At 47.4% G+C, this 26,954-nt stretch overlaps 1 protein-coding gene across 1 annotated transcript; it reads left to right on the top strand.

Moving 5' to 3' along the window:
• Nucleotides 1-2,830: 2,830 nt before the first annotated feature.
• RRP12 (ribosomal RNA processing 12 homolog) lies at nucleotides 2,831-25,900 on the top strand. Its single transcript, XM_069067126.1, has 34 exons — nucleotides 2,831-3,103; nucleotides 5,597-5,826; nucleotides 6,731-6,814; nucleotides 7,187-7,263; nucleotides 9,235-9,340; nucleotides 9,590-9,706; nucleotides 10,384-10,522; nucleotides 10,725-10,852; nucleotides 11,775-11,873; nucleotides 12,852-12,943; nucleotides 13,378-13,489; nucleotides 13,793-13,890; nucleotides 14,707-14,821; nucleotides 15,618-15,760; nucleotides 16,006-16,127; nucleotides 16,216-16,280; nucleotides 16,388-16,550; nucleotides 16,952-17,106; nucleotides 17,428-17,495; nucleotides 17,782-17,875; nucleotides 18,603-18,761; nucleotides 18,926-19,006; nucleotides 19,171-19,276; nucleotides 19,713-19,820; nucleotides 20,064-20,221; nucleotides 21,003-21,094; nucleotides 21,226-21,375; nucleotides 21,457-21,620; nucleotides 21,837-21,950; nucleotides 22,134-22,189; nucleotides 22,808-22,880; nucleotides 24,516-24,577; nucleotides 25,023-25,105; nucleotides 25,291-25,900. Exons 1-34 carry the CDS (start codon nucleotides 2,965-2,967, stop codon nucleotides 25,391-25,393), a joined length of 3,855 nt encoding a protein of 1,284 aa, XP_068923227.1. The 5' UTR covers nucleotides 2,831-2,964; the 3' UTR covers nucleotides 25,394-25,900.
• The last annotated feature ends 1,054 nt before the right edge of the window (nucleotides 25,901-26,954 follow it).

Genomic DNA, 26,954 nt, shown 5'->3' with positions numbered 1-26,954 from the left:
TTGTATCATTGTGCAAGCAATAACCCATTCAGTAAACACATTTAGCAGGGTCATTTAAAAGCACTTCAAGCTATCAATAGAAACAATTTCTTGTTTTATTTCCCAGATGTCCAATAAAGCTACAATATGGTTTAAGGAAACAGGCTTTTAATATCTCTGAGTACTCTGTCTCTCACTTCCTGAACCTGATTCCCCATCTGTAAAGTGGTAATAAATTCTTGCATTCCACACCTCACAGTTTGGCCTAAAGAAAGCAATTTACGAACTGCAGGGTTACAAAGCTATAACCAGCTGTAGTCTCAGTAAGTTACAAAGTTGGACGACTGTTGATTTCTTCATTCAACTAAACCAGTTACTCATTGATGCTCTGTTATCCCTATAATTAAAAACAAACCTTCCTGATTGTTGCCCAGAGTGTTACAATGAAAGGCATCATTCTGAACAATCCTGATACTCTATATGAAAACATAGAGGTAAATTCAATGTTACTCACTTTACAAAAGGATTAACCTAAAATGCCTTCAAATAAGGAACCACACTGGTACATTTTAAATGATTCAATTTACAAAAGAAAAATTTTAAAGGAATGTATATCCATCCATCACATAAAACAAGGTATTCCTTTATTGTATCTCAACCAAAAACTAAATCATAGTATCCCACAATTTGCTTGACATATAATAAAAAGGTAGTACCAAGTGTGTTTTAACCAAATTTACCCAAGTTATCATAGTTTTGAACTAAATATATTATAAATTGAAAATTGGGCTCCTCTACCTTTTCAAAGGGTTGTCTTTAAAAAAAATGATTAACTATGATTTTTACATCCAAATAAAACTAGCTCTAAAGTTCAGTGACTATTTAAAAAAAAAGTATTTTGAAACAGTAGATGTTCAAAATAGTTTTAGGATGCAGTAACTGAAACTACAGCTAAGTGAGATGTCCAAGGTTCCAAAGCTAACGGTTAAGGGCAGAGACAAAATAAGAACCCAGGCTCCTGTTAACTAGCTCAGGGTTCTTTATGCTATATCACAGCCCCCACCCATCTGGTGCTTTGCTCTGAGATTATATATCATTCCAACAACAAATGTCCCCTCAATCAGGGACGCTCCCAGGGTGTGGAATCCAAATGGAGTGAAAATAATAGCTCACATTTATATAGGGCTTTAAGGGGTTGCAAAGCAACATAAAGCAAACATAAACATTTCTTCCTTAAAACAACCCTGTGAAGTAAGTGTTCCCCTATCGCTCATGTAAGTTGGGTGCAGTGAGTCAGAAAATCTAGTGATTTTTCATATCAGTGGGAAGGAAGAAAGAGTAGAGAGAAAGGGCAGATGCTTGTTAATTGAAAAAAATTTTATTAAAAAAAACTTGATTCAATCCTTGACTTGGAGCAAATCAGCTTTGCCTTAGTTTCCCCTTCTATAAATAAGTTTGTTGTGAAGAAAAACTTATTGTGAAGTGCTATAGAAATAGACATTACTATTCTCAGTCCCAGATCTGCTACAGAGTAGCTATTTAAATGGAGGGGAGGGTTGTCAGCCATTTTTCTTCTCTGAGTCTCAGTTTCTCATTTATAAAATGATGACCTCCGAGACCCTTTCAGGCCTGACATTCAATGATTTTATAACCTGGAGCCTTCTGGGATTCAGGGAGCTAGATTCAATGGCCCCTGCCGTAGCAAGCAATTACTAACACAGAAGATACGGAAGATTCTATTATAGAACATTGCAATGGAGGTTAGTCAGAATCAGCAGTTCTCAAAGTGTGATCCCTGGGGAGTCCCAGACACCCTTTTCAGGGAACCCCTAAGGTCAAAACTATTTTCATAATAAAACTAAGATGCTGTTCACCTATTAAAACATTTCTCCCTTTTACAACTACCTATCTTTGTGAGGCCAGTTTTTCTTCACATACTTCAACCAAAACTTATGAAAGCAGATTGAATGCATAAGCAGATATGAGAATCCAGCAGACATTAAAGATATTTGCAAAAATATGTAAAAACAATGCCACTCTTCTCACTAATTTTCCCCCCATTAAAAATGTTTGTGATTGTATAATCTATAGTAAATTGCTTGCCTTCTCAAGGAGGGGGGAAGGGAGGGAGGAAGGGAAAGAATTTGGAACCCAAAATTTAAAAAAAAGATAGAGTTGTTTATACATGTAATTAAAAGAAAAAATAATTTAAAAATGTTATGACTTCATATGTATAATCTGTCTCAAATTGCTTGCCTTCTCAATGGGTGCAAAAAGGGTAGGGTGGAGGGAGAGAATTTGGAAATCAAAAAATTTTTTTAATGTTAAAAATTTGGGGAATAATTGGGAAATATTTAAAGAAAAAAAATTAAAACAAAAAAAAAGTTATAGAGCTGGGTAGTGTAGTGGATAGAGTCCTGGACCTGGAGTCAGGAAGACTTATCTTCCTGAGTTCAAATCTGACCTCAGACATTTACTAACTGTGTGACCCTGGGCAAGTCACTTAACCCAGTTTGCCTCAGTTTCCTCATCTGTAAAATGAGCTGGAGAAGGAAATGGCAAACCACTTCAGTATCTCTGTCAGGAAAACCCCAAATGGGGTCACGAAGAATCGGACACGACTGACCAATCATTTTTCATTTCTAATACGGTATCGATAGATATAACCCACATAAACAAATGCTCTTTGGAGTCATCGATTATTCTGAAGAGTGCAAACGGGTCTTGAGACCCAGAAGTTTGACAATGCCAGGTCTAAACTTTCTCCAAGATCTCCAGGAGCCCGGCTCTGCCCAGACACACAGAAACCGGATGTTGACCGCCTTCTCCATGGTAACCAGGGAAAGGGAGCCGGAAGTGACTCGCAGGAAGCGGAAGTGCGGCTCTCGGAGTCGCACGTGGGTTCTGCGTGTATTGGGGGCTTTGCCGAACGCCGCGGCTCTTCCGAGGGGAACCGGGCGCCGAAGCCGCCGTCAGCCCCCAGCCATGGGGCGGTCTGGGAAATTGCCGTCTGGCGCCTCCACCAAGCTGAAGCGCTGGAAGAAGGGACACAGCAGTGATTCCAACCCCGAAGGCCGGCGGCACCGGCAGGCCGCGCGCAGCCGCTTCTTCAGCCGGCCCTCAGGTAGCGGTCCGGCCGGGCAGGGGCGGGGGGAGACGGGGGACGGTTTTCCAGAATTGCTCGGGGGTGCGCGGGGGTTTCCGTTGGGTTGGGGCGGGGCTAGATGAGCCTTAACTCCTCCCCGCGTGGGGGCCGCCGGGTCCAAGAATAGAATGCAGGGAGTGCGTGAACTTTTTCCCCGTGTGCTTATTGCTCGTCTCTATGCTTCTGAATGTTCCTAGATAACCGGTTTCCTTAGTAACCGTACTTTTTATTTTGCGCATTAAAAAGCTGCTCCGAGAGGGGGCCGTAGGCTTTCGCACTCTCCCAGAGGGGTCTGTGACACCCGCAGGGGGGGGGCACGGGCCGGAGAGGGTTTGGACAAAGAGAGGTTACTGTCCTCACGAGGCTGAGAGTGAACTGTGAGGTCCGGGGAGGAAGAAGAGTAGGAAAAGCGGGATGCAGAGCGCAGGAAGAGTCACTTTTAAACATAGGAGGTTTACGAAGGACCTTTTAAAGAAAGTCAGGAGTTTTTGACAAGTCTTACGGATTGGTGCTGGTGGATAGGGTTGTCACTGAGTGGGGGATCCTGGGAGTCTCTGTTCGGGGGGTTTTTGAGGCTTGCTTCCAAATGGATTCAACCAGGGAAGATGGAGAGGGAGAGAGGGCATTTTCAACTTTGGAGACAAGCAAAGACATGAAAACAGGAGAGTGTTTGACCAACAGAGGAGTATAATTTGGTGCAGAGAACATGTATGAGAGGAGGAGGAGCAAGGCGGCAATTGAATTGTGTCCAGGGAGAGGGTGGCATTTGGGCCAGATAGAAATGGGGAAAGTGCGGAAGTTTGGGAGTCATCAGTTTGAATGAAGCATAGGGAAGGTGCATGTTTAAGTGACTAGTGGAGACAGAAAATATGGGTGTAGAATTGACAGGATTCTGGCAGCTAGTCAGGGCCATGGCCATGTGTATGTCATGTGGGCCTCATTGGCAGTCTGGCATAATGACGTTTTTAAATGAATAAAATACAAAGGATTACAAAGTTACACCAAAATACCGTTATCACAGTACTTCTTAAAAACAAATCTATGGCTTTCAGATTAAGAACTCCTGAATTAGGGATAGGAGAGAGAAGAGTCTATTGAAGGTAAATTTTTAGCCTGGGTGATTGAAGAAATAATTGTACCAGTCATTCATTTAGCTAGGATTAGGTGCTAGGCTTTCAACAAATGACAAAAACAGAGTAGTCTCTGCCCTCAAAGAATTTACTTTCTGGGACATAGATTGATGAATAAATAAAGACTAAACAAAGTAATTTCTGGGGGGAAGAAGGGCACTAACAGCTGGAGGGGTCTGTTATAGAATAGGCAGCCTTGAAGGAAGATGGGCATTGTGAGAGGGAAAGCCTGTGAAAAGTTATGAAATGAATGAAGTGCTGGAGATACAAAAACAAAAAGCAAGACAATTCCTGTTCTCGGGGGCTTACATTCTAGTAGGGAAGATATCATGTACAGGGAAATGGGCCAAAGAAGGATGTTTTGATCAGGGAAGTCACAGGGATGGTGAAGTGGAGCCATAGAGTGGTTGTTTGAAGCATCCTTTCTGTGGATGGTAGAGTTGATTTCTTTATTATTCCCAGAGCAAAAACAAGAACTGACAGGGTAAGGGGGAACATATACAAGAGATACTGTAGAGATAGACAAACAAAGACTTGGTGACTGGATTGGATATAGGTGGTGAGGGAGGGGGAGAATTCAAGGGATCATCCCTAGGTGTGGAACTTGGGTGACTTGAAGGATAGTGATGCCTGTTGTTAACAGGAACTGTAGCAGCTGGTTTGAAGAGAAGGTGAAGCTTTTGATTTTAGGTGTGTTGACTCTGTGGGACATCCAGGTGGAAACTTATTAAAAGTCTGTTATAGAAGCAGGAACCAGGAGAGGGTGGGGATGAAATATAGCTGGAGAGGATTGTTTTATTGAAGCCATCAGAGTTGACTGGAATACTGAAGGAGAGAGTGTAAAAAGAAATGGGAGCCATAGGTAGAATTTAGGGGATTGTCTGCATTTAGTATATCTGAGAAGAAAGAAGAGCCAGTTGGTCAGATCAAATGTCAGGAAGGATTGTTCAGCAGACTAAGATGCTACCGAGACCCTAAGAAAGATGAAGATTGGAGTAAGACTAGTTGGATTTGCCAGGACAGAAGTGACTTAGTGCTGTTTCATTAGTGACTTGAGAGCTGCTTCAGTAGGATAGTGGTGGTAGACTAGAAGTCAGGTGCAGGAGTAAAGAAGTAAATAGTGAGGAAATGGGGACAACAAATGGAGCCGTCCTTGGAGAGAGTTTGTTGTTGAAGAGGAGAAACCCAGTGACTGCGGGGGAGGGGGAGGAGTGGTATGGTTGAAAGAAAAACATTTTCATTTATTTTTAGGATAAGAGACCTGAGTATACAGAGGCAGAGATTAAAGAAAGCCCAGTGACCTCTGTCCTATGAGGATTAACCCTTTGTCTCTTTTTCTCAGAAAAAAGTGATCTAACCATTGATGCCCTTAAATTGCATAATGAGCTACAAGCTGGGCCTCTGCCCTTGACCAGGGGGCAGAAAACTCAGTCCCTCATGGAGAATGAAGCAGGCTCAGTGCTCTCTGAGAAATCTTCAGGCACCTTCCTGAGTGGCCTTTCTGACTGTACCAATGTCACCTTCAGCAAAGTACAGCGCTTTTGGGAGTCCAACTCAGCTGCTCACAAGGAGGTATGAGTTGTGGGCCCTCTTAGGGTCTTTGTTTCAGGATGGTGTAGACCTAGCTTGTTTGATTTCTAAAATTCACCCTCAGGCCTTGATATCATCTGATTTTACTAGACTTTGGTTACAGATTAATTTGTCTAGCACTAATGCACTCTTGGAGTTGTGAACTGATCCTATCATTCTGGAGAGCAGTTTGGAACTGTTCCCAAAGGGCAACCAAACTGTGCATACCCTTTGATCCAACAATACCACATTTAAGTCTGTATCCCAAAGAGATCATAAAAAGGGAAAAAGACTGAAATGTGCAAAAAAATTTATAGCAACCCTTTTTGTGATGGCAAAATGTTGGAAATTGAGGGGATGCCCATCAATTGGGGAATGGCTAAACAAGCTGTGGTATATGAATGTAATGGAATACTGTTGTGCAGTAAGAAATGATGAACAAGCAGATTTCAGAAAACCTGGAAGGACTTGAGTAAACTGATGCAAAGTGAAATGAGCAGAACTAGGAAAACATTGTACACAGTATCAGCAACATTGTAAGATAATAAACTATGAATAACAGCTCTTCTCAGGAACACCATGATCCAAGACAAGTTCAAAAGAATCATGAAGGAAAATCCTATCCTCATCAATATAAAGAGTTGATGAACTCTGAATGATAGATCAAAGCGTATTTTTTCACTTACTTTATTTTGTTTTTTTTCCTTTCGATCTGTTTCTTTCATAATTGTGACTAATATGGAAGTATATTTTGCATGATAGCACTCGTACAACCTATATCAGATTGCCTTCCATTTTCAGAAGAGAATAAAATACTATTAAAAAGGAAAAATAATTTATTTGTCCAGGAGAGAGGTGTTACTGGTGGAATGGTGGTTTCTAATTCAAAGATGCCTTTTCTTCCTAGATCTGTGCAGTCCTGGCTGCTGTCACAGAAGTGATCCGTTCCCAGGGAGGGAAGGAGACTGAAACAGAGTACTTTGCTGCACTGGTGAGTTAGGGGTAGGAGAAGAGAAGCCCTGTCTGTAGGTTCAACCCTACCTGTGTGCCACATATTCCTTAACAGAACAGGTCTGAAAGGTGTAGCCTAGTGTAGATTTTGAGGTATAAGAACAAAGAAGGGCAACGTTGTCCAGTAGATTTGATGGTATTTTCCAGGTTATGTAAAATTACCAGATTCTCTCTTGCCCAAACCTTGGGTGCCACTAGGTCCCACAACTCTTAAAGAATAAGGGCTACTAAATGCTACTCATGTCCCCGAACATGAGTCCATGTTACCCCATATATATACACATGTGCCAAAATAACCTGTTCGTCCAGTGGGCCAGACTTCTGTTCACCTTCTTCTTGATCTGTTCCTCAGATGACCACAATGGAAGCTGTGGAGTCAACAGAGTCTCTTGCTGCTGTGGTTTATTTGTTGAATCTGGTTTTGAAGCGGTGAGTACAGGCTCCTTTCCTGACCTCCAGATTTCTGGAGGCCTAAGGCAGAGATGGAATGAGGAAGACTTTTCATATCACAGTGTTAAAGTGTGGAGCCCAGAGTGACATGAACTCTAAGGAACATTGGATAGCAGTAGCTTGGGTGGAAATCGGGTTCCCCAAAATGAGGCTGCTTTGGCATGGGTAGAAAGATAATGAAGAGTGAAGGATCCCAAAATTAAGTGAAGAATTGGGTCTGGAGGTGATCATCAAAATTATCTGGTATTAGACAGTAAAGGAGAAATAGTTCTCTGAAATAGAACAGATGCAGCAGGTATCCAGGTAAATATAAACACAAGATTAGTGATTTGATAAGTGTATAGGAAATAACAGAATGAAAATGAAAAATAGCTAACAAATGTCCTTGGGAAAATAATTGGCATTTAGGTGGGAAAGGGATTACTATTTGTCCCAGTGATTTCCAGCTAGATAATAGACAAACAGAAAATGATTTGAAATTGAGTAAAATAATTACTTTAGTTGTGGGGGGGGGGGGTAGGGTGGATTTTTTTTTCTCATGTCAGCAAATTGAAAGAATTAGGAACAAGATTGATGTATTTGACAACATTAAATTTGTGTACAAGAAAAAAAGCTCAAGAAAAAATTTGAGGAAAATATATATAACAGAGTATGACAGATTAAAAAACCTGACACCTAAAATTTAAGGAAGTGGAAAAGACATTGTAGTAACTCCCAGTACAGCTTGATTAAATGACTAAAGGATATGAATAGACAATTTTTTAAAAAGGAATTAGATTGTTATTAATGGGTCAAAAGAATGCTCATCTTCACTAATAATCAAAGAAGATACAGATCCAAACAACTCTGATTTACTGACTTACACCTCACCAAATCAGCACAAATCAATCAGTTAAAACTGGCAAAGCTCAGGGGTGGCTAGGTGGCACAGTGAGTAAAGTGCCAGCCCCAGAGTCAGGAGGACCTGAGTTCGGTTCCGGCCTCAGACACTTAACACCCACACACACAAAAAAAAACTAGCTGTGTAACCTTGGTCAAGTTACTTAACCCCAATTGCCCTCCAAAAAGCAAAACAAAAAACTGGCAAAGCTCAGTGCTGGTGGCATTGTGGAAAAAAACAGGCCCAAGCATTTATTGCTGGTGGAACTGAAAGTGCACAGAATATTTTTGTAGAGAAATCTGTTAGTATACAGTAAAAGTTACAAATAATCATACCCCACACCATTTATACTAATAAATTCAATCTGGGAAATATACATTGAAAGTTATCAAAAGCCAAAAAAAGAAAGAAAGCTTTGTTCAACCATATTCCTAGTAGAGTTATATGTAATTACAAAGATTAGAAATCAGTTAAATGGGGGTGGCCAGGTAGCACAGCGAGTAAGAGCACCGGCTCCAGTGTCGGGTCGACCTGGGGATCAAATCTGAGCGCAGATACTTAGCACCACACCCAGAAATAACTGGCCGTGTAACCTTGAGCAAGTTACTTAACCCCAATTGCTTTAAAAAAAAAAAAAAAGAAATCAGTTAAATGGCTAACGATAGGGGAATGGTTAAATAAATTGTGGTACACAAATGTAATGAAGTACTGTAATGCAATTAAGAGCCAGAAATATGAGAAATACAAAGAAATAGAAGAACTTTAGTGTTACAAAGGGAGGGGAAAAACACCTAAAACATAGTCCACACTGATTCTATGTATATAAGAAGAAAAGTTGATAAGAAAGGACAAGTCAAAATCCAGTGGGCATTTTTAAGGGAATGACTGAAAAATTGTTACACTTTATTCAGCAAAATTAATTTATTTAAATGTAGATAGTTGCTAATAAAATTTAGTTGATTGTCTTGGTGTTAAGTATATTTTTATAAGGATTATAAGTACAATGGACATTGGAGTCATAGAGGACTCAACTAAGGCTTGTTCACTGTTCTGTGCTCTCTTCTCCATAGGGTTCCCAGCCCAGTGCTCATTAAGAAGTTCTCTGATACCTCCAAAGCTTTTATGGATGTTCTGTCATCTCAGGCCAGTTCTGGTTCCACAGCAGCCCTCCGATGGGTGATTTTTCCAGCTATCATTCATTCTCTGGAGGGGATCTTGCTTTTGAGGAGATTTCAGGGGGGCTGTACAATCCAGAAGTGGAGGCTGGGTGTGGAGCTTAGAAAAGGGATTTTGATCCTTTATTTCTCTAGACTTTTCATTTTCAGGCTCTCTCAAGAGCCCTGGAACAGAACTTTCTTTGTGGATTGGGATATTCTTCTATGTGACTCTGGGTAGACGAGCCTAATGTTGCTGTGTCTTTACAAGGTCCTTTCCTGCCTGGCCACCCTCCTTCGAAAGCAAGACCTGACAGTCTGGAGCTACCCTGTCACTCTGCAGGTTTACCATGGGCTTCTGAGCTTTGTTGTTCATGCCAAACCCAAGGTGAGCCTCTGGGCTGGAATGAGATGATGTGGAAATTCTCTCATTGCTCCCTTGTCTCAGAAGTATGGGACTGGTGCTTGAGCCTGGGTGTTTGGGAGTGAATCTGGCTGGAATTGGGGGTGGTAGAGGATTCCCCCTGCATCTTGAGAACCTGCTTCAGGGGTCATGCTTAATTGAGCTGGATTTTTTTTTCTTTAAACTAAGAATGGGAGACAGTTTAATACGTTTTGATGTGGAACCAAAATCTATGGCAAACAGGTCCCATTGCATTACCCAGGCAGTCTGGGGATGCACAGAGGGTTAAACCCACTTGAAACCTGGGAGGTATGAAAACTGAGGTGTTTAGTGGGGACAGTGTAAATGTCTGCGGGGTGTTGCCAAGGATTCACGGACAGTGTCTCTGCTCAATCTCAGAGCACCTTCCCTGAATGCTTTTTGTACTTAGAGTAACAGCATCCCCTGTGAAAATGTCTGATAAGTTTACAAATGATATTTTTGACTCTCCCCATGAGCTGTCAGCTCCTTGAAGTCAAGGACCATGTGTTCGTTAGCCTTCCCCATAGAGCCCAGTGGAGGGCACCTAAAGAAATGCTCAGATTCTTGTTGGCTGATGCCGCTCCTTTAGGCTGCCAGCTGGGCACTAACCTGGCTTCCTCTGCCCTGTTCCTGTGTCCCAGGTCCGGAAGGCAGCCCAGCACGGGGTGTGCTCTGTCCTCAAGGGCAGTGAGTTCCTCTTTGGAGATAAGCCCCCAACACATCACCCAGCCGCATTCTCCACTGCCAAGTTCTGTATCCAGGAGATCGAGAAGTCTGGAGGTAGGGCAGCCAAATCTAGGAAAGCCCATGTGACCTTCAGGGGACCCAAGGGCCTGGGATGACAAGACAGTGCCATCCCTGGAAGCTTGTCTCATCTGTCTGCTTGGGTTCAGGGAACCAAGGGAGAGTGACCGGAGCAGTGAGAGAGAGTATGTGTGTGTAGGGGGGGGGAAAGTCCCTCATGTTCCTGTTTATGTTCCAGGCTCCAAGGAGGCTACCACGACCCTGCACGTGCTCACTCTGCTCACTGAGCTGCTGTCATGTTTCCCGTTGGGCATGGTGAAGAGTTGCAGTGAGACATTGCTGAGGGTCATGACTCTGAGCCATGTGGTAAGATGAGAACTCCCAGCCAGGCTAGGCCAGGTCAGGGGCTAGTGGGGGTGGCAGAAGAGCTGGGCAGATGGAGTGCCCTCAGGAGCCCCTGGTCCTGATCTTTGACTTCTTGTCCAAGATCTCTTCACCACAAATGGTGTAGGGCCTTGTCAGTTGTGCCAGAGAGTGTTCAACTGAAGGAATTCTGGGGGTGTTGCCCCTGGAGACAAAAGAGATGGCGGTGGGACAGGATGGCCATATTCAAGTGTTTGGGTTGTGGAGAGGAATTAGACTTGCTTTTGGCCCAGAAAGAGGGGCTCAGAGTAATGGAGGCAAGTAGTAGGGGCCAGAGTTAGTCTTCATGTAACAAGTTATTTGGAGGTGGGATGAACTGCCTTCTTGGAGGTAGCCAGGCAAAGACTCCCTGGCCATTGTGGAAAGCAGAGGGATGGTTCTTGTCTAGCATCTCTGGGGTCCTTTCAGGTCTGAGATTTTGGGATTCTGTTTCATAGAGTTAAGGAAACACTCCTGCTCACAGCAGTATGCAAACTTAACAACCCTGAGGCCTCCCCTCACTTCTGATTATAGAATTCAGGTTTATTTCTCTCATATCTTAATCTGAGACCCAAGATTATTGGAAGTCAGGCTTGTGATGGCAAAATGCCATAAATGCCCCTGTAACCCAAACAACACAAATGGATGATTTTATAGTGACTTCCTATATCTCTGAAGAAAACATCTTGGGAGGTCCAGGGCATTGGTCTTGTTGAGGTGCCCAAGTTCTTTGTTCCTGGCCTGACTGTAAGGACCTGCTAGTTGGGGGTGAGGCCCCAGATTAGTACCTGGCCTCTGCTTGCCTGTCCACCCCTCACTTTTCCTGTATTGCCTGTTTCTCAATAGTCCCTGACTATTGGAGACTGAACCCATATGTCCTCCCCAGTTGGTGACCGCCTGTGCCATGCAAGCTTTTCACAGTCTCTTCCATGCCAATCCCAGTCCTGGCACCCTTTCGGCAGAACTCAATGCCCAGATTATCACGGTGAGACTTGGGGGAGGTGGTTTTGGTTTTGTGTTGTTGCCTTTGAGGAGTGGGCTGGGTGAAGAGGGTGATGGGAGTGCTATCACTCTGAAAGGATTATGCAGAGAAATAGAGCTTGCCTAACAGCTAGAATCATTGAGAAGAATGGCTTGCTCTAGGGAGTAGAGGCACTGCCAGCCCTGAAAAATGAAAGGCACACTTGACTGGCTGTGATATCCAGGCAAAGGCTGGCAGACAAGGTAGCCCTCTTGAGGAGGGGAAGGGGGGCACAGTCTCCTAGACCAGCAAAGGTATAGTCAGGGCCAGCTTTATGGTATGAAGGAAGCTCTGGGGTCAGCAGAAGACTAGAAAGAGCCCTTTGGGGATAATTGTGAGCAGCATATTTTACGAAGGGAACCGAATATCCAGCCTGGTTATGAGGCCTTCACATGCCAGCGAGCCTCCCAGATGTGAACCTACAGGCACTGCCTCAGGATTTATTATGGCATATTAAGTAGGTGGTGGCATACATTTCATTCAGAAACACTGCAGTAGCCAGAAGAACTTCTGAGAGGTTGTGGCAATATTAAATTCTGACCAAACTAAAGTTAGAGCCAAAGAGTTCCTACTTAGAGGAGTTCCCTCCTCTGTTTTTAAAAATAAAGTTTCTTTTTACAAACCAAGACATAAAATTTAAAGTTATGCTTTTAATGGAAAAACTTTTGAATGGATAACATAAATGAATGCCATCTATTAATATTATTCAGATCTGTGTTTGGTTTCCGGAGACTAACGTTTATGCACCCTAAATATGAGACCCTCTGCGCCCAGTGGCTAGACGTGCAGGTGCTTGGGTTTGCTTTGGTTCACACCCACACTTGAGATTGGCAGCAGGAGGCTCAGGGGGAGGAGGATTAATTTGGTGTGGCCATTCACCTACTGGTACTGAATTAGGGCTCATACACAGCCCTGGTTTTACCCCTATCTTACTGTCTCTAGGCCCTGTATGATTACATTCCCAGTGAGAATGACTTACAGCCCCTGCTCTCCTGGCTTGCAGTCATGGAGAAGGCTCTTGTTAATCTGATCAGGTAGGTATGGGGACCCCTATGCAGGTTTGTGTGCGTGTGTGTGTGTGTAGACAGGTGAGCTACACCATTACATCTCTTGAGGAAGTGGAGAGCCAGCTCAGGATGGGACAGTGGGGAAAGCGCTACGTGGTGTTCTGTACCTTCCCGTGCCACTCCAGCAGCATAGGGCCTTTGACAAAGAAGCCACTTCCTCTGTGGACATCACTGTTTCCTCTTCCTTGTGAAACTTCCAGGTGTCCAGTTCTGTGATTCTGCCATTATTCTCCATACCCACCCTTAAGTGGATGCTGGGAATAGAGAATTTTTTAGAAGAATTCAACAGAAGGGGAGAAGAAGGAAAAGGGGATTAATTAGAAAACTTCTTGAGTTTTTTCTAGCACTGTGATTATATAGCCCTTGGGGCCCAGAAACATTGAAACTTTCTGTCTTTTCAGGTTGCAACAGGACCTTGGTCTGGGGCATTTACCTCGATTTTTTGGGGCTGCGATGAACTGTCTTCTTTCACCCCATGCACAGGTGGCAACAGCTGCCACCCAGAGCCTCAAGGTATTCTTACCTGGGTGCTTTGACCAGGGACAGGGGTCTGTCCTACTGTGACGAAGAGCCCTCTGCCCATGTTGGTGTAGTTCATGGCTGTGATGTGGGTGATGGCAGCTGGGTGGTGAGGGGTATTGGATTCTGTCTCTTGTCACTCACCCAGAACTCATACTTGACCTTTCTGCCTAAGCTGGGCCCCCTGAAAACATCAGGATGGGTGGTTTGCCCCTCAGAGAAGGTGGACATTTGTAGGGATAGGGAGTTTTGGTGTCAGATGTCTGCTGACTGACTCCTTGACTCCTCCTCCTCCAGCTGCTTCTCACAGAGTGTATTGCTCCCCATATGGCTGACATCGGCCTGGTATCTTCTTCTGCCTCTGGGCCTCCACTGTACATTGCCAGGATGTTCAGGTGAGGACACAGGATAGAATGGAGTCATTTGAGGGTGTGCGGGTGTTTTATAGAGAAATTTTTTTCAATCCATGTCTTGGCTGTGAAGCTGCAGGGCTACTCTAGGAGTGTTTAGGGGACCAGGGAAGGTGTTTGTGCCCTATTCATCCATGGATCTGTCTCTTTACCACATCTCCCTCCCTTTCCCCAGCATTAGAGAGAATGTACATAGGATGATACATGCAGCCACACCAGTAATCCTTCCTCTTCCTTCAATGACTGGCCAGAAATCAGCAAAAGAGAGGGAGGAAACCCAGAATGTTGGGATACTTGGTGTGTGTCATTTCAAGGTGTAGGATCCTCAGAATCTCTTCTGTCTGTGGTCCATTCACTTAGTTGACTTATCCAAGATTGATATACATAAATGTTTTTCCTGAATTCTCTTCTTTCCTCCTTTTTACTTGATCTATTATATGGTCTGACCTAAGTCTGGTTTCTTCAGGAAGGATGCTACACTTGCTAAGACAGCCTGTCAGGAAAGCCATTGATCCTGAGCCCTTCTAGAAACAGGCTTTGGAAATCAGAACATAGCCTCTTATTATTTTTTTAAATTCTGAACTTAACCTTAAATAAAGTGGGCATTTTTGTGTACAGAGTAGAGCAGGTAAAGGGTCACACGTGCGGTGGGGGACCAGGAGGGAGATTTCAGCTTCAGCTTTCCTCTCCTCTGTTTCTTGGGCACTCTAACCCCTTCCAGACCAGCAGTGTCTGTGCTACCTATGATCACTTGCCTGATGTATCTGGGTCTTACCTGACAAGTTGCTTACTCCTTGGCAGGACTGTGGAAGAAGGCCTGACATACAAGTTTCACGCGGTATGGGACTTGGTGTTGCAATTGCTACGCAGCTTCTTTGAGGCCTGTGGGAAACAGGCTCACCTCATAATGAGGAAAGTGAGTTGACTGGATGTAGGCTGGGAGGGCTCTTTAGGGCTGCTATATTTTAGTTCTTTGTGGAGTTAGGGGGGCTTGGGTCATCCGTCCTTATAATGAAGACAGACAGGGAGAAGAGACATAAAGGAGGTCTGTTTGGTTGTCTTGGCTTTGGGTTCTTGACCTGATGGCTTTGATATGTGTCAGAAAACAGAAGAGATCCTTAGGAGGTCCTTTAGGTAATGGAGACTTCCTAGCAAGCTTGGCTGGGGACCTTCACTGCCACCAGGCTACCTGATACAGCTCAGAGTTTAGGGAATCTGCAGAAAAACCCTGTAAGAGTTGTAGGAACTTGACCCATGCTTACAGGGGGCAGCTTCTCTGGGGAATCATGGGGTGGTTTTTTTAGGTGTGTAGTATTGTTCTAGGCCAGGGCCTCCAGGCCACATGTGGCCCTTTAGGTCCTCAAGTGCAGCCCTTTGACTGAATCTGAACTTCACAGAACAAATCCCCTTAATAAAAGAATCTGTTCTATAAAATTTGGATTCTGTGAAAAGGCTGCACCCAAGGACATAGGAGGCCACAGGTTCCCGACCCCTGCACTAGGCCGTTCCAGTTACCAGGGGGTACCCTTCCTGTAGAACACCAGTTGAAAGCTGATGGGCAGCAGAATCCCTGGTAGACTTGTGTAGGCGGTCAGTGTCTGGCCAAGGGCAAGAGCAGGCCTGGCAGTGGCCCTTTTCTCGGCTGCTGGGGCAGGCCTCTCTTGGTGGTGTTTGTGATGGGTCTCTTCCCTGTATTTCACCTCTTTCTCAAGTGCCTTCAGTCCCTGTGTGACTTGCGCCTGTCCCCACACTTCCCTCACAAGCTGGCTCTGGACCAGGCTGTGGGGGCTGCAGTGACCAGCATGGGCCCCGAGGCTGTGCTTCAAGCTGTGCCTTTGGAGATCGATGGCTTTGAGTGAGTGTGGCCCTGGAGGTGAGGGAGGGTGACAAAGCAGGCCTCCCAGCCAGTGGAGATGCTTGCCTCTGCCTATAAGTGTCCCATGGTCCTTTCCCTCTGCCCTCACTCAGTTCAGAGAGGCGTTAACTAATGCTGACACTGGCCACGTGGCCTCACATGGAGGGCGGGTGCCTGTTCCATTTTCTGCCAGCTGCCTTCGAGCCTCTGTTTCACATAATTGGGGGGATGGTGTCTCTCTCCAGAGAGAGTCTGGATTTTCCTCGGAGCTGGCTGCTGCCTGTCATTCGTGATCACGTCCGTAACACACGGCTGGGGTTCTTCACAAGCTACTTCTTGCCTCTGGCAGCTACACTGAAGAATAGAGGTAATGGGCCTCTGAGGGACAGATCTGGGTATCTGATGGGTTTGGAAGGTCTGCCCATGCTCACGCAGTCTCGTTTCTCCTGCTCTAGCTACAGAACTGTCCCAGGAGGGGAGGACCATGGAGTCCAAAATCTATGACACTCTTCAGTGGCAGGTGAGGTGCAGATGGCCCCGCTCCTTCCCCCAGCTGGGGCTGTGGGCCTGGGAAGTGAGAGGAGCCACTCCCAAGGGTAATGTCATTCCCCTTCCTGCCCTCCCCAGATATGGACCCTGCTGCCTGGATTCTGTACCAAGCCCACTGATGTGGCTGCCTCCTTCAAAGGGATCGCGAGGACTCTGGGCACAGCCATCAGTGAGCGTCCAGACCTACGGCTCACAGTGTGCCAGGCACTGCGCACACTCATCACCAAGGGTTGTGAGGCAGGTATGGTTTCCGCCTCTCCAAAGCCAGTGACTTGGCCGACCTTTCCAGGGAGCTCCCTTCTCCCCCAAAGAATAGGTGCTTGTTCTTCTTTAAGGGAAGAGGTGAAGGTACTGGCTGTCAGGCTGAGCACAGCTGGGTGTCCATGTGTGTGTTTTCATTTAGTCACTTGGCATTTTGAATCATCAGTGAAATGCCAGGAAGTTCAGCGTACGATCCCTGCTCTTCAGGAGTATTAGGGACTCCTAGCATTCCAGCCCACCCTGGGTATCTGCTCTGTTTGCAGTGAAGAGAGGACCTGTGGTTATTTGGGAGGGACCTCAGGGCTCTAATCCAACAGGTCTCTGAGGTTGATGAAGCTCTTTCTCTTCCCTCTTTATGCTTGGTGGTGTTCTCTGGAGCAGAAGTGGACCGGGCTGAAGTGAGACGCTTTGCGAAGAACTTTCTGCCTATACTGTTTAATGTGTACGGGCAGCCTCTGGCGGATGGAGAAAGTGCCGCTCCCCGGCGAGCTATACTGGACACCATTAAAACTTACCTCACTGTTACAGAGCCAGAGGTGGGCTTGGGCTGAAGGACCTTGGAGGCCTGGGTGGGCAGGCTAGAGGAAAGAGAAGGGGGAAATTCATGAAGGTGGGGGACTTGCAGATTGGAGTGAAGGCAATTCAGAAGTCAGGAGTTATTCACCCCTTTGGGGCCCTGCCAGGGCAGAGAAGACTCGTGGCATTGCTGGACTAGGCTCTGAGCAGTTTTCTGCTCCCAAAGCCCTGGCGTGTAGGTTGCAGGTAGATCATATCAGTGCTCAAGGCTAGGCTGGGGACTGCGAGATGGGCTGTGGGGACCTTGCTCCTCCGTATTTCATTTCTCCATGGATCCGCAGCTGGTGAATGGGTTCCTGGAGAAAGCCAGTGAGAAAGTTCTTGATCCTGCCAGCTCAGACTTCACCAGGTAAATGGACTAGAAGACATCCTCTTTCCTGGTCTGGGGTGATGGGTACGTACCTCCCTCCTCAGGGCCTTCAGGAGAGATGGAAGCCAGAGGCGGCTCATTTCTGTGGAGCCATTTCAGGGGTCGTGAAGCAGGGTCTCTTGGGTGGGGAGCCATGGTATATCAACAGTGCCACATGTCAGCACAGCACAGTCACAGATCATGTTCCTTCCTTCCCTCTGCCACCACACCAGCTAGCCCCAGTTTCAACCCTACACATTGATTGTATTTTTCCCTTCCTGAACAGACACTCTATCCTGGACCTGATTGTGGCCATGGCACCCCATGCTGATGAAGCCTCTATCGGCAGGCTGTACCGTACTATTTGTCCCTATCTGGAGGTGAGCTTCTGCGGGGTCCTTCTTTATGGAAGATGGCAGGGCCAGGAGGGCTTGAGGCACAGGGGCCCCCGGACCATGCTTGGGGGAGGCACAGGAGCTCCTGGACCATGCTGGGGGAAGGGGGAGGCACAGGAGCCTCCTTCTCCCCCCCAGACCATGCTTGAGTCTTGAGAGATAAGGGGCTCCCACGGGAAGGAAGGGAGCACCAAAATTAGATTGTATTGTGGAGGCAACATGAAGACTGACCTTTTCATTAACTTTTAATTACTAGAGTTGGACACAATAGACATTGGAACACCTAAATTCCCTTAAAAAGTACATTTCTTGAGAACAGTAATGATAAACTGCCAAGTACTATGATTGTAACTGATAGTACCATGTCACTTAACAGTTACTGGTTATAAACAGAAAGGAAGGACTTTAGTGGTCTGGCACCAGTGTTCTCCGTTGAATTGGACCTACATTTTCTTGTGTTAACTTTTTTCCTCCCTAATATTGTAGTCATTTCTCTCTCTCTCTTTTTTTGGTTTTGCTTCCTTTATTTGGCATTACTCCATACTGGTCTTCCGCTGTTTCCTTTGAATTTATTGTGTTTGACACTCTTTATGACCCAGTGATGTTCCATTATTCGTATTAACATAGTATAAACATAGTTAAGCAACTGGGGAATATCTGAATAAACTAGTAAATATTCCCCATTCCTGACCTGCTCATCCATTCTCCTTAGAGTAAGGAGCACACCATGCAGAAAAAGGCCTACAGGGTGCTGGAGGAAGTGTGTGCCAGCCCGGAGGGTCCTGGAGAGCACTTTGTTCAGAACCACCTCGGAGACCTGAAGAAAACTCTGCTGGATTCCCTTAGAAGCACTGCCTCCCCAGCCAAGAGGGTGAGAAGTCTGGGGGCCTTGGCAGAGATGGGAAGGGACGGGGCTCCATTAGGGGTAGGGCAGAGGGCCACTCTGTACAAGGAAACCAGCTTGGGGGTGGTTTCTGGTGAGACTCCCAGCCATTATAGAGGAACGCCCTCTTCAATTGCCTTTCCCTCCTCTAGCCCCGTTTGAAGTGCTTGATTCATATCATAAAGAAGCTGACAGCAGAACATGAGGAGTTTATCACTGCCCTGGTTCCTGAGGTAGGGCAGTGAAGGATTGTGGGGAGGGGTGACCCTGGAGCATGGGCCAGCGAGGCCAGGCCCACTCTGATGGGCTCCCACAGGGCCCAGTTGCCTAGCCATTCCAGTAGGGAAGCCCAACGACCTGTGGTGGCTGTGGGCTGACCTGGAGGGGTCTGCTGCAGGTGATTCTGTGCACCAAGGAGGTGTCAGTGGGGGCTCGGAAGAATGCCTTTGTGCTGCTGGTGGAGATGGGACGTGCTTTCCTTCGATTTGATTCTAACCAAGAAGGTGAGCAAGGCCCTCTTTAGCCTATATAGGTTCTGGGCTCATTGGCCTAGCTAGGAGCGGGTCTTGTTGGGGTTTTTTATTTGTTTGTTTTTGCTTTTTGGAGGGGGGAAGGTAGGGCAGTTGGGGTTAAGTGACTTGGCCAGGGTCACATGGCTAGTAAGTGTTAACAAGTGTCTGAGGCCTAATTTGAACTCAGGTCCTCCTGACTCCAGGGCGGGTGCCCTATTCACTGTACCACCCAGCTGCCCCTAGGAGTGGGTCTTAAGCATCTTTGTTTTTCCTGGGATGTTTTGGAAATTCACCTGAGCTCTTGGCTCTCATGGAAGACAAAGGAGAGGAGGCTTCCTCTTCACTATGGTTCCTCCCTGTCCCAAGGCCACTTTCTTGTCCAGAATTCCTTCACGTGGGGGGTTGCCCCTGGGTTCTGTCGTTGCAGCTGCTTTGCAGAGGTACTTGCTCCTGGTCTATCCTGGCCTCGCGGGCTCCGTCACCATGGTCAGCTGCAGTGTCCTGGCCCTCACCCACCTTCTCTTTGAGTTCAAAGGTAAGGGCTGTTCTTTGTACAGACTGCTGCTGAGGGAGAGAGCAGGGAGAAGCAAGGAAAGGGGAGTTCTCTTCCCTTCGCCTCAGGCACAATGAGCTGGGTTCCTGGCAGTTGTGTCTCCCACATAGTTCAAATTTTCCTCTCTCCATTCTCCCCGGGGCAGAGGAGGTGGTGGGTTGGGTGGAGGTTAGAGGCCCTGGGGAAGGGGAGGGATCACTGACATGATAGGGGCCTTTGTTGCAGGTCTGATGGGAACAGACACCATAGAGCAGTTACTGAAAAACGTCTGCCTGCTTCTGGCTTCTCGTACCCGAGATGTGGTCAAGTCTGCCCTGGGCTTCATCAAGGTGGTGCTGCTGGTTATGGACATGACACACTTGGCCAGGCACCTGCAGCTTATGGTAAGTGCCAGCCTGGGCATCACGGAGTCCTGACCTCCCTGTAAACTCCCAAGGCACTGCTTGGGCCCGTCTCCTGTTCTCCCTGGCACCAGGAAGTTGCTCTGGGTGCCACCTGCTGGTGCTGGAGAGGCTTCTGAAGAATTGTCCTCTGGTCCCTGGACAGCCTTGCCTTCCTCGGGCACCTCATGTCCCCTTGGTCATAGGATGGAGAATGTTGGGCTCAGAACAGGTGATCCTCTCTTCTTAGAGATGGCCATGCAGGCCCACAGATGAGAAGCTAGCTCTCCTGACACCTGGCTCAGTGCCCTTTCTGTACAGTCTTTCATTTTCCTACTTGTCTTTCTTCTGGACCCTTGCCAAGTCAAGTCAGTTCACCAGGTCCTTACTGGATGAGTGCTGTGTGCCCAGCATTGTGCAAGGCACCATCCGCAAGGGCTGCAGAAGCACAAGACGGTCCCTGCCCCTAGAAGGAGGGTGATCTGTATGGCAGAGTCAAGCGCGGTGTGATACAGGGTACACACCACAGTGGGCACTCCAAGGAGGGCAAGATGGCCATGGGCTAGAGTGGTCAGGGCAGGCTTCATGGAGGAGGTGGGCCTTGTGTTCAGCTAGAGAGAATGGATGGAGAACTTGGAGGTGCCCAGCGAGGCAGCAGGCTGTCCCTCAGCAGTGCCTGTTAATGAGGGGCCTTTGACGGCACATTGAGCAGGGCCGCTGGGTGAGGGAACATGGGGGGCTCAGAGCTGCCTGCCCTGGATGTAACCTCTCATTCCCCCAACAGATGGAGGCTATCGGGAGCCTGACCGACGACATGCGCCGCCATTTCCGAATGAAGCTCAGGAACCTGTTCACTAAATTTATCCGCAAGTTTGGGTCAGTGAGGATGGAGGGGTTGGGTGGGAGAAGGGAGCAGAGAGGGGCTCCTGGGCTTGCTGTGTGAGGGCTCTCACCTCGCAGGCTCTGGGTGCGGATGCTGACTGGCCTGCTTTCCTTTGCATCCTTAGATTTGAGCTGGTGAAGGGCTTGCTGCCTGAGGACTACCACAAAGTCTTGGTGAACATCCGGAAAGCGGAGGCCCGGTCCAAGAAGCAGCGAGCCTTGCAGCAGGCATCTGTGGAAGAGGAAGATGACTCTCCTCAGGTCAGAGGAGACAGGTAAGCCCGCACCCAGCCCTCCTGCCTAGGACAGCATCACCACCTCTAGGCAGGTACATTCTTCCTTCCCTCTCTGTCTAGCATCGAAGAGATTTTGGCCGACTCGGAGGATGAGGAGGATGAGAAGTCAGCCAAGGGCAAGGATCACAAGTTGGCAAGGCAGAGGAGCAGGGCCTGGCTGAAAGAGGGAGGTGGGGATGAGCCCCTCAATTTCTTGGATCCCAACGTGTCCCAGAGAGTCCTAGGTAAGGAGGGGAGGGCCTGCCTGCCAGGGGTCCAAGGGTGGCACTGTCACTTCCCAGGGCCTGGGCAGACGCTGCCAGGGGGGCCAGGGCTCTCCTCCCTGATAGCTAACCTGGCAGACCTCCTCTGGAGAGGCGGAGCTCCTGGGGAGCAGGCGGAGGTGTGAGTGGGCTAGTAATTGTTCTCCTCATGCCTCCCTTCTGCGCACACTCTCTTAGCCACACAACCTGGTGTGAACCCCAAGAGAAAGGACCACAACTTCAAACTCAGCGCAGATGGGCGTCTGATCATCGTGGAGGAGGAAGAGCAGGAGGGGGAAGACAGTGCGAAAGGTGTGTGGAAGACTGATCAGAGCACCCGAAGGTGGCTGCTGAGTGCCTGTTCCCAGAGGAGCAGCCTCTGCTCCCTCTCCCTCTCTTCCTTCTCCTCGCTTTGGAGTAGGAGGGAGAAGAGAGGGAAGGAAGGAGAGAGGGGGGCATGCAGCCCCAGGCACTGAGGTGCTGCTTGTTCTTTAGCCCCAGGTGCAGAGGAGGAGCTGACTGACCCTAGGCAAGATGTGCACATCCTGAGCGTGAGTGTCACTTCAATTGCCATGGGGGCACCTTGGATTTCCTGCCTAAGCTAGGTCACAGTTCTGGTCTGAAACTTGACTGTGGCAGGAATCAGCCAGCACTGTCCGGAAGCTTTTTCAGCCCCAAACGTTGGGAGTGGCAGGCGCACTTAACGTTTTATGACTGTCAGTTTTGCAAGGGCCACTACGCCAGCAGGGTGGGGTTGTGCCAGGATTCAGACCCCAGGCCCCCTGACTCCCAGTCCAATGCACATTCCACTGAAGCCCCTGCTGCTTCCACTTCTAGTATCGGGATTGGACAGCTTGGTGGGAGGAGGGATGGGTGAGGTGATGGCCCTGGTGTGTGGGGGTAGAAGTTGGCCCTCTGTGCCTTTAGGAATGGGAGACAGAGAACACAGCTCTTTTCTTTGTGTAGGTCTTGTATGTTATGTGGCTGTTTATATAGTGTGTCCCCTCACAGGGCTGTGGGTTCCTTGAAGGCGGGATTGTGGTTTTCCTTTCTTTGTGTCTCCTGTGCTTGGCCCAGGGCTTGGCACATCAGAATGTAGAGGAAATGCTTGTTGACTGACAAGAGAAACCCTTGTGGTGGGCATCTGTTCTACTTCGTTCTGTTCACAGAAAAAAGCCCAAAAACTCAAGCTTCGGCAGGACCATGATGAGGAAGAACCAGAACTCCCAGCCCAGTACAGAGGTGAGAAAACTGGCTCTGTTCTGTCCAAGGGCAAGATAACAGGTCCCCCGACCTCTGTTGGGCTAGTGAGAAAAGTGAGGCAAAGATATTGGTAATAGAGAAAGTGCTGCAGGATATGAAGTGACCCAGGGAGCCCCCTCCTTCCCACTGTGGCTGACCGTGGCTTTCTCAGACCACCCTTAGGACCCCCTGTGAATGACACAGGCTCCTAGGAGTAACAGCTGCCGGGCATCCCCTTCCCATTCTGCCCCCTCTAAAGGCAGAGGCCCTGTGTGCCGGGTCACCACGAGGAGCTCGCAGCCTGCTCCCGCTTGACTCCCGTTCCTTGGGTGCTGTTGCTGAAATGTTTAGAGCACTATTGCTCATAATTGTTCAAATTTGCTTCCTCATCACCTTAAGCTAGAATTTCATGGATGCTTTATTATTTCCTAACAACTTTGTGCTATAGTAAAACAGGGCTTGAAAATAGCCATTAGAAAATCATTAGCAAGGGGCGGCTAGGTGGTACAGTGAATAGAGCACTGGCCCTGGAGTCAGGAGGACCTGGGTTCAAATTCGGCCTCAGACACTTAACATAAAAACTAGCCATGTGACCTTGGGCAAGTCACTTAACCCCAGTTGCCCTTCAAAAAGCAAAAAAAAACTCAAAAAACATTAGCAAGTCAGGAAAGCCATGCTCAGACCCCATGTTGCCCCTGACTATGCAGGAGTCACCCTTCCTCTCAGGGCTTTGGGTTTCTTCATTTGTAAAGTGAGCAGGTTGGCCTGCTGGCCTCTAGGGTCTTGGGAATCAGGTGATTCTGGGGCCCATGCAGCTTCCTTCAGGCAACAGAAGGCCTCTGTGGATTGGGCTGTGGTGCAAGGTGACTCATCCCATGGTAGGACCTTGGGTAAATCTTTGGGAGGAACTGAGCCCCTAAATGGGGAATGGGGCAGTAAGAGTCAGAGTGGGGCCTCAACCCAGGCCCTCTGACCAGAGGGAACAGGCATTTATTAAGCACCTATTATGTTCCAGGCACCGTTCTCTGCACTTTACAGATATTAGCCTCCTTTGTTCCTTGCAGCAATCTGGGGGGCAGGTGCTATGATTATTTTGCAGATGAGGAAGCTGGGGCAGACAGGTGAAGTGATTTACCCAGGGTCACACAGCCGGTAAGCATCCAGGACAGATTTGATGTGGGGTCCTCCTGTCTCCAGGCCCAGCCTCATCCTCTCATGGTTGCTTCTCTCTAAATCACCAGCTGTGCCTGCCCTGCAGCTTAGTTAGGAGGACCAGAGAAGATGATCCTGTGCTTTGGACCCCAAGGCTTCAGACAGATGTGAGGTGCTGGAGCCAATTAGAATTTTGAGAGGGCAGAGAATCTGTTTCATGATGATCATGGGCAGACCTTTGGGGTTTGGGTTTTTATTGGTGTTCAGGAGAGTCAGGGTGTGAATATGGTGGTTCCAAGTGAGCAAAGTCTGGTCCACCTGGCAGCTCCTTGGATGAGGCTCATTGTTTATCCTTGGTTCTTAGGAGTAGAGTGGCTGCTGCTACTTGTGCTGAGCCCTCAGCAGGCTCCTTCTGAATCCAGTTTCTAGGGAGAGGTGGCTGTTCTGACTTGTACTCTAGAGAGACTCTTGTTTTCTTTCTAGCCGGAGGTTCTGGAATCCACCGTCCACTAGCCAAGAAGCCTGGGGCTGATTACAAAGCCAAGGTAAGAGCTGCTAATGCATAATGGCCCGGGAAAGTCCACTGGTGCCAGGTTCAGGGTAAGTGACATTAGAGAAGGAGAAGGAAGGACCATAACTCCTTTCCTGGAGATGATTTTCATCTTCATGAACCATTGGCCCCATCACCTTGCTTGGAAGTAGGTTACTGCCGAAGTGCAAGGGTGGAGAAGGGGGTACCCAGTTTTGTTTCAGATCTGGGTTCCTGATGAAGGGAGGCCAGGAGGCAGAAGGGTTTTGAGTCCTGTCACATAGAAGGGAGAAGACCTATTGGTCAAGATGAGAGTGGGAAGCCGTGGGGTCCTTCTGGGCAGAAGGGGAAGGCAGTGCCTGTGCCTTCTGAGTCCTGGAGCAGGGCAGGAGGTCTGGGCAAGGCTGGAAAGGGGACTCCAGGCTGACTTTGACCTCCAAAATCTATTTTTCTTTGAGCAGAAAGGAAGAGGTGATATAAAAAAGAAAGGTCGCCTTGAGCCCTATGCCTACATCCCCCTGAACAAAGCCAAGCTCAATCACAGGTATGGCCTAGCAGCCAGACTGGATGGGTGGGTGTACAGGGTGGGAGTGGAACATGGCTGGAGGCCTTGAGTGGAGTCCAGCTCTTGCCTCTGAAGACCTTGATGATTGGAGGGAGAAGACGGGGAACAAACAGGCTATTTCATCAGTGAGTAAGGAACTTGTTGATATGTCCTTGGCTTTGCAGGAAAAAGGCAAAGATGCACGGACAGTTTAAGGGCCTGGTGAAAGCTGCCCAGCGTGGGGCCCAGGCTGGGCACAAGAACCGAAGGAAGAAACATAGAGCCTGAAGGCCCAGAATCCTTAGGGGTCGCTGTCCCATGCCTTGTTTTCAGCCTCTGCCCGCTGTGGAGTGCCCGTGACTTTGAAAGTGCCCTAGAACCAGGACTAGAAATGGGTTCCAGAGACTGCCAAGGCCTGAGGAAGGCCTGGGACCCGGTAGGAATCCTCACTGTTGGTATCCAGGAGAGTGGTCTGAGTGTTCTCTGAATCAAATTTATCCAAGATGACTCAATATTGTTTAAAGGGCCAGGGGCCTTCGACTACAGATGATGATGCCAGGGAATCCATTGGGTGGGTTCCAGTGGTCAGAGTTGCCTGAATTCTTGGGGACACCGTGTTTTCCTGATGAGACTGCAGCTGTTCAAAGGCCTCAGTGTTGGGGCAGTGTGCGTGTATGTGTGGACGTCTGCTTTGCTGGTCACTCACTGACCAGAAGACTGTACTACCCTGCACTGATGTGCATTAAACTTGGACTTGCTGAATAATAAGAATTGCTTTATTTTTTTAATCACAAACTTTTTTGTTAGCATTTATTTTGATCCAGCAGTTACAGCCCAACAAACAGTGCTTTCATTCTTGAAGGACAGTTAAACAAAGCCATCCAAAAGAGGGATTTCAAGAGGAAGGAAGAGGAGTTCCATTTAAGATGAGGTGCATGTAACATCTGGGATTTAAGCCACCTAGACAAAGACAGGTTTTAAATACAACTGCAGAGCAATTCTTACCCCCTTCCCCGCCCCCACCCCCAGTGTGGATAACTGGAGAGAGAGGGAGAGTCAGAATGGTATAGACTGTTCCGGTCTTCACAGGGGGATTATTTATTGAGTTAGATGAAATAATTTTAAAATTCATTTGGAAGATTAAAAGGTCAAGAATACCAAAAGAATAGGAAGGAGAGGGGCTTGGCCTTAGCACATCTGATACTCTACTGTAAAGTTGTATTTTCCAGAACAGCCGGGTACTGGGCAAAATAGAGAAGGATATGTCAGCAGAGTAGACGAGCAGGTCATAGAAGAAGTCAGAGTTGTAAAGCTCTTAACAGAATCACTAGGTCAGTGAACTCAAGTGTAGTATGTGCCAGGCACTTGCAGATGCCTTATTTGGTCCTTACAACCACCCTGGGAGTTGGTGCTGCTTTTATTCCCATTTTACAGGTGATAAAACTCAGGCAAGCAGAGCTTAGGTGATTTGTCCATGGTCATACAGATAGTAAGTGTCTGAGGTCAAATTTGAACTCAGTTCTTTCTGATTCCAGGCCTAGGTGCTATATCTATGGTTCCACCCAGCTCCCACCACAAGATCACAACCTGAAGGGAAAGGCCCTCTATTCACCAACACCATCTTGGAAAATGAACCATGGAGTCTAGTGGGAAATGGTTTTAGATCAAAATCAGAATGCCACAATGAATCCTAAGTGGATAAGTGATCTAATTTTTTTTTTAACTACACATAAGTAAAACTAGAAAGCAAAGTTATCTTTCACAATTTTAGGTTACAGAAAAATTCATGACAAGACATGAGCTGTAAGATCATAAAGCACAAAAGGAGTGATCTCATTTGTATGAGATA

The sequence above is a fragment of the Petaurus breviceps genome, unplaced genomic scaffold (genome assembly GCF_028583685.1).
Source record: "Petaurus breviceps papuanus isolate PSGF00001 unplaced genomic scaffold, PetGlider_PUasm1.0 90740, whole genome shotgun sequence".
NCBI classification, from domain to species: Eukaryota; Metazoa; Chordata; class Mammalia; order Diprotodontia; family Petauridae; genus Petaurus; species Petaurus breviceps.
This window is presented reverse-complemented; position numbering and strand designations above follow the sequence as displayed.

Coding starts and splice junctions, on each gene's coding strand:
- RRP12 (XM_069067126.1), top strand. CDS start 2,965: ATGGGGCGGTCTGGGAAATTGCCGTCTGGCGCCTCCACCAAGCTGAAG. Junction 20,222..21,002: donor CCAGGCACCTGCAGCTTATG/GTAAGTGCCAGC, acceptor TTCCCCCAACAG/ATGGAGGCTATCGGGAGCCT. Junction 21,951..22,133: donor GGGGGAAGACAGTGCGAAAG/GTGTGTGGAAGA, acceptor CTTGTTCTTTAG/CCCCAGGTGCAGAGGAGGAG.